Source organism: Phyllostomus hastatus, unplaced genomic scaffold (assembly GCF_019186645.2).
Source record: "Phyllostomus hastatus isolate PE091 unplaced genomic scaffold, TTU_PhHast_1.1 phas_scaffold_78, whole genome shotgun sequence".
In the NCBI taxonomy this organism is placed as follows: domain Eukaryota; kingdom Metazoa; phylum Chordata; class Mammalia; order Chiroptera; family Phyllostomidae; genus Phyllostomus; species Phyllostomus hastatus.
This window is the reverse complement of record NW_025334041.1, coordinates 52,946,020-52,952,966: the sequence shown is the minus strand read 5'-3', so window position 1 is coordinate 52,952,966 and position 6,947 is coordinate 52,946,020. Positions and strand designations below refer to the sequence as shown.

General features: G+C 37.7%; 1 protein-coding gene across 1 annotated transcript; it reads right to left on the bottom strand.

Annotated features, from left to right (window-relative positions):
- Window positions 1-1,381: 1,381 nt before the first annotated feature.
- On the bottom strand, window positions 1,382-5,947 carry YAE1 (YAE1 maturation factor of ABCE1). The gene is made up of 3 exons (XM_045828117.1): window positions 5,779-5,947; window positions 4,356-4,477; window positions 1,382-2,453 (listed from the first exon to the last, which is right to left on the bottom strand). Exons 1-3 carry the CDS (start codon window positions 5,920-5,922, stop codon window positions 2,024-2,026), a joined length of 696 nt encoding a protein of 231 aa, XP_045684073.1. The 5' UTR covers window positions 5,923-5,947; the 3' UTR covers window positions 1,382-2,023.
- Window positions 5,948-6,947: the final 1,000 nt, after the last annotated feature.

Genomic DNA, 6,947 nt, shown 5'->3' with positions numbered 1-6,947 from the left:
CACTAAACTATACTACAAGGCCACTGTAATCAAAACAGCCTGGTACTGGCATAAAAACAGGCACATGGACCAATGGAACAGAACAGAGAGCCAAGAAATAAACCCAAGTCTCTATGGTCAATTAATATTTGACAAAGGAGGCAGCAACATAAAATGGAATAAAAATAGCCTCTTCAACAAATGGTGCTGGGAGAACTGGACAGCTACGTGCAAAAAAATGAAACTCAAGCACCAACTTACACCTTATACAAAAATAAATTCAAGGTGGATAAAAGACGTAAATATAAACCATGACACCATTAAAGTCCTAGAGGAGAACGTAGGTAGGAAAATCTCAGATATTTCACACAGAAACTTTTTTACTGACATGTCTCCTAGAGCAAGGGACATAAAGGAAAGAATAAACAAATGGGACCTCATCAAAATGAAAAGCTTTTGCACAGCTAAAGAAAACAGTATCAAAATAAAGAGAACCAACTATATGGGAAAACATATTTGCCAATGATACCTCAGACAAGGGTTTAATCTCCAAAATATAGAAAGAACTTACACGACTACACTCTAAGAAGACAAGGAACTCAATTAAAAAATGGGCAAAGGACTTGAACAGACACTTCTCCAAGGAGGACATACAGAAAATCCAAAGACACATGAAACAATGTTGAATATCGCTAGCTATCAGAGAGATGCAAATTAAAACCACAATGAGATACCACTTCACACCAGTCAGAATGGCCATCATAAACAAACAACAAACAAGTGTTGGAGAAGTTGTGGAGAAAAGGGGACCCTAGTGCACTGTTGGTGGGACTGCAGACTGGTACAACCACTATGGAAAGCAGTATGGAACTTCCTCAGAAAACTAAAAGTGGATCTGCCTTTTGACCCTGCAATTCCACTGCTGGGACTATATCCTAAGAACACTGAAACACCAATACAAAAGAACCTTTGCACCCCAATGTTCATAGCAGCACAATTTACAATAGCTAGGTGCTGGAAGCAACCAAGATGCCCATCAGTAAATGAATGGATCAAAAAACTATGGTACATTTACACAATGGAATTCTATGCAGCAGAAAGAAAGAAGGAGCTCCTACACTTTGCAACAGCATGGATGGAGCTGGAAAGCATTATGCTAAGTGAAACAAGCCAGGCAGTGAAAGACAAATACCATATGATCTCACCTTTAACAGGAACCTAAACAACAAAGCAAAGAAACAAGCAAAATATAACCAAAGACACTGAAATAGGGGACAGACTGACAGTGACCAGAGGGGAGAGAAGAGGGAATTTCAGGGGAGAATAGGAAGGGTTTACAGGAACAAATTTAAAGGACACATGGACAAAAGCGAGGGGGAGGGTGGTAATGGAAGGGAAGTGGGGAGAGTGGGCTGGAATGGGAGTAAAAGGGAGGAAACTCTACTTGAACAATGATTAAAATAAAATTGAAAACAACAACAACTGTGTAGTTTTTACTTTTACTTAATATGAAACAAACTAATTTTAATGTGTGTAGTATGTTTTTGATCATTATAAACATTTCTTCAGTTTCTAACACTTATAGCCTCTTAATTTCAATATATTATCAACATATCCATATATATATGTATATACATTTACAATGTTAGCTATTGTTTTTGGTAACTTTGGTTTGATTAGTTGGAGATGAGGTCCTAACCAAGTGATAGTGACAGAACAGAAAGTAGGGTTAGGTCCTTACAAAATGTTTGATTCATTTTTGCTAATGAGTTCGAAAATACTTGGTTTTAATCAGAAATTTGAAAATGACAATGACCAACGGAATTTATGAGAATATCTTAACCTATAAAAAAATTACCAGTGATAGAGAAAAAAGGCTTATATTGCATTTAATAGTGTTAATTCTGAACATGTTTCAAATTTCCATGAAGGATAGTGAAGTGTTCAATGTAGATACCAGTACAAATTTTAGTAAACTTGTTAACAGACAAAATGCTCTGAGGAATGTTCTGAACATTATTTTCATTAGAAAAGAAGATAATTTTCAAAGTTGCTTGAGGTACTGTAATATGTCTACTGATACTCCAAGCTGTTTTACTAAACTGGCTGTCTGTTCTAAAATCCAAGTGAGGCTTGGATTTTCAGAATGTGCATGCTCCCATGTTCCACAACATTCTGAAGATGAACAATCTACCCAGCTAAGACTCTTGCTACAGTTTTTGTTAAACTCAGAATTATTTTCACAGGGTCTTTCATCCTTAGCTTCATCAATCTTTTTGTCAGCTGGAACTACATGACAAAGGTCCATATCCTGAATGGAGTCCAATAAATTGACAACATGGGGCTGTGGGGTGACTGATTTCAGATGTCTGAGCACATGCTCTTCGCACTGGTCAACTGCATCCAGAAGATTATTTATTTTACTGATCAAAGCTGAACTAGTATCATGAAGGTGACACCAGGAGAGCAAAGCACTGAATGAAAATATAAACAAGAGTTAAATAAGAAAAAAATTAAACAACCATAGGCTTTTAGAATTTTTGATGTTTCCTTTCTACCTTGTATGTTTCTTTTCTAGATAACAGCATGCAAACCAAATTAATAATAAGAATGCAAGTCAAAATCAGAAAAGTAATAATGGTAAATAGGATTAAAAAATATAAGGATATTATCTTTCAATAGAAATTAAACAATTGGGCTTAATCATATAAACTGTTCTAATACATAACCACCCCTTCACAGCTCCGCATCCGCTCTTCCTCATTTTAGATGTTCCCCTGTGGCTGTGGAGCTTCTGAGGGATACAACTCAGAAAAAGACAGATCAGAAAAATTAGTTTCTCCTTTAAGGACAGCAAACAGCTTCTAAACAAGTCATTCTTCAACTTGGATGCACATTAAAATCACCTGAGAGCTCTTAAAACTATCAAGGTCTGTCATACCCCAGAATAATTAAATCATAATCTCTAGAGGTGTTATTTTTTAGAGCTGCATAGCAATCTGGCTGATATCAAGGTGCAGCCAAAGTTGAAAACCATTGTTCTAATCATATACAGTAGTTGCTTGCCATCAAAACTGAAGGTTAGAAAAAAAAGCTTTTAGGTGACTTTACATTTCCAACTTTGTTATAAGTAGACACTGTTTGCTGAGCTAACTAACAATTTTCTTGAAGAAGGTAAAAATTCTTCTAGTCCTAATAAATATTTTTCTTTACTATTCTAATACAGACAGTACTTTTTTTTAAAAATTTCAGATTGTTCAGATAATCCTGTCATAAAATAGTTGTTGTGAAATGTAATGTTTTGACCTGGCCAGTTGGTTCAGTTGGTTGAAGTGTCATCCCGTATATCAAAAGGTTTACGGGTTCTATTCCCAGTCAGGGCACATATCTAGGTTGCGGGTTGTATCCCTGATTGGGGTGCTTATTGGAGGCAACTGATCAATGTTTCTCTATTACATCAATGTTTCACTCTCTCTCTCCCCTTCCTCTCTCTCTAAAAAATCAATAAACATTCTCGGGTGAGGGTTAAAAAAAATGGAATCCAGTGATATAAAAGATTTAGCAATAACTTTCTAAGCTTATAAGAGATTAATTTAACTTGATGTGAAGATGAATACGATCATTTTCCTATAGTAGTAGAGTGCAAATTTCTATTCCTGACCATTGCATTTTCTAAAACCTTTAACACAAGATTTTTTTTTGTTTTGATAACTTTTATTTTCTACCCTTTTAAAAAATCAGTGATTCTTTGCACCATTTTCTCTATAGAGGGTCTTTTAAAAGGTATGGAGTATTAAAGAGTACAACCCCATCATGTTCCTTGCTTCATGTGCCATTTCAGTACTTGGCTCAGAAACATGCCATTATTGCTATGGAGTCTGGAGAGGTACTTAATGTTCAGGACACAAGTAAATGGGATCATTTTTCTCTGTATTACCAGTTATAATTTTCATCATGTACTTCTAGTCTAGAATTCTCCTGTGCTGTGTTCTGCCACATGTACAAGACTAAAAGCTTTATTTAGACCCTGAGGATCTTTTAAATTACTTTGAAATATAGACTGTTGATAATTCAGGCAGCAAAACAAAAAACTAAAACCAAACAAACAAAAACCAACCAAACAAAAAACCCCAAACACCTTCCTATCTTTTCTTTGCTATAAAGGACATCTAGCTCATATATTAAGTGAATGAGCTGATGATCTTGACTTTTTGAAGGCAATATTATTATTCTAATGCTTTGCAGCACTCTTGTGGATTTAACAGTAGGAAAAGCCTTTTAGTTTAAACACTTTATTTTTACATACTACTTTTTAAAAAAAATCCTCTGGTAGTACTGAGGATAAAATGACTCAGCATTTAAATTTTAAAAATTACCTCAAAGTTCCTCTGAGTTGTCCATAGTTCATAATGATTTCTGCACCTTCTTTATAACCTTGATTGAAGCCTTGTTGAAGAGTAACTGCTTTGCCAGCCTCTAGTCCATCTCTATAGCCTTCCTGAAAATAAGTAATGAAGAACTGCAGCTATAACTAACATCAAGTGGATTACTGTAGGTTTTTCTAGAAAGTCATAAAACTAATTTAGAAAATCAATGAAGACAAGCCTTTCCTGTGTTAACATAATGAATCTAAAAACATACAGCATAGCCACACAAAGTAGACTGTAATTCTCATAAAAATGTAGTACTGCTTTATCCCATTAAAAGTCCTGTGTTAGCAAAGGCTTCATAGTAAGGATTCAGGGAGAATTATATGCCTGGCTCTGTGCAACTGATTGGATTGGTGTGGGTAAAGAGGAGGCAAGGCAGTAAACAGAGTTATCAAGTCTCAGAATAATTAACTGAAGTAGGGAAAGAAGAAATTGGTTTAGCAAAAGGAAAATAAGAAATCTGGCTTTAGAAATTTTGCTTGATACCTAAATTCAACCAACCTGCAAATTCAGTGTGGACAGGGATTTTTTTTTGTACTGAATCTCCTTTGATGCCATAATGCTCAAAAGATGGTCAATCAAAAGATACCCTAGCTTCACACACAGCATTTCTGGAATTGACAACATGGTTGTGGGCTAAACAATTATTTTACTGAAACATTAAACAAAAGCAGATTTAGGGCAATTTAATGGTTGGCAAGTGAACCATTTTTTAAGTGAAAGTGGACCTCACCATTTGGCCCCGAACTAAGCTTTGAGTGCTACTTGGAAATTGGGTGTGTGGTATTAAGCTTAATCTCAATGAAGAGACAAATTAGAGATGGATAAGGCACACCTAACAAAAAAGAAACCAACTTTAATACTTCCTTACCTAGCCACCAGTATTCCATATTAGCTTTCGCTTATTGCCCTTTGACAACATTCTTACATCCACTTCTTCCACATACATTGATTACTACCGCCCCTAACTTCCACGGATTCAAGCAACCCTGTAAACTGAACAAATCCTCTGATAGTCATAATTAGTATAGTAAGTGCACACATTTCCACTCCACTCCCTTCCCTACCATCCCCCACCGAACTGCAATCTCTTCAAAGTTTAGACAGTTTACTTTGGTGGGACCTGTCTATCCCACTCCGCCGGCTCTCGCGGAAAGCGCCCGGTGGTTTCACAGGCTTTCGGCAACCCACTGGGTAACCTTAAGAGGATGCAGTCTGTGTTGGGCAGCAACTCGAAGGCAGGTCGCGCCGGCGGCAGGGACCGCGAAGGCCTCAATCTACCGTGGAACCTCATCACAATCCCGCCTCCCTCGCCATAACCCGGCATACCAAGGGACCACCCCGCTCCGCGCCCTCCAGACAGCTTTACTTTGACTCGTCTCCGCATGTGGCTCTGCCATTCTCGCTGCACCAGAAGTGACTCGTCCGCTTCCTCGTCAAACACTTCCTCCTCCTTTCCACTGCCTGGGACCAGAGGAGCAGCTCGAACCCAAGACATCACCGAGGTAACCATAAGGCCACTGAGAACTGGAAGCTCTGAGAACTCCTTCCGGTCTGGGGGGGCGGGGTGAGGTGGAGGGGCGGGGTCTGATGACAGAGTGCTGTTCGCTGGATGGCTGCACTTGCGCACAAGGGGCGGATACGGTGTGGGCGGTGCGGGCAGTCTCTGATGTGTCCTGGCTACTGCCTCCTATGCACACTCTGCTCACTGGTATTTTCTGGTTTATCAATTTAGGAAATGCTTAAATCTGTAGAGAATTTTTATGAGATTATTTGAGCCAAACTGAGGGCAACTGCTGGGAGGCAAAATCTCAACAGATTGAAAAGATGCTCCAGAAAATAGCAGTTTTGCACTGACCTGTATTTTGTAGTGTGTAGTGAACTCTTGTGTATAACGCGAGCCCACATTTTTGGCCCAAACTTTCAGGAAAAAAATCTTGTATTTTAAATTTTTAATTCAATTTTTATTTAGTTGTATGTAGATACTTGTTTTTTTCCATATGGATATTGTCAATGCTTTCTAGAGTTACACTTTTAAAGCATAAGCATAAATAAAAGAATTAAAAAACATTTATATAGATAGGGAATTAGTATTACTTATATTAGTAGTATACTATATTAGTATTAGTATAATGCACATCCTTATTTTACCCTAAAAAATTTGGGCAAAAGTACATTATACACTGCGAAATATGGCATTTTATAAATGGCAATCAAAAGAGGAGGCTTAAGGGGTTACATGAAATCCATTGGTGATAGATAGGAAGGTGGAAGAAAGCGAAGCCAGGAAATCATTGGGACTGAGTAAAAAGTAAAACGAATAGACACATACTTTTATTTTTTCTTCATTCTTTTTAAAATTTAATTTCTGTCATACTTTTTCCCATTACCATTTAGTCTCCTTTGCCCCACTCTAGGCAGCAATGACCACACTGTTGTCCATGTCCATGGGTCCTTTTTCCTGGATCGCTCCACAACCCTAACCTCTCCACACCCTACTAGCTGTCATCTGCTCTCCACCTTTGAGTCCGTCTCTGT

What these genes read in the sequence shown, in the direction of transcription:
- YAE1 (XM_045828117.1), bottom strand. Translation starts at nt 5,922, where the DNA reads ATGGTTACCTCGGTGATGTCTTGGGTTCGAGCTGCTCCTCTGGTCCCA. An exon ending in ACATGCGGAGACGAGTCAAA is followed by an intron (nt 4,478 to 5,778) that starts GTAAAGCTGTCT and finishes ACTTATTTTCAG; the next exon opens with GAAGGCTATAGAGATGGACT. An exon ending in CAACTCAGAGGAACTTTGAG is followed by an intron (nt 2,454 to 4,355) that starts GTAATTTTTAAA and finishes ATTTTCATTCAG; the next exon opens with TGCTTTGCTCTCCTGGTGTC.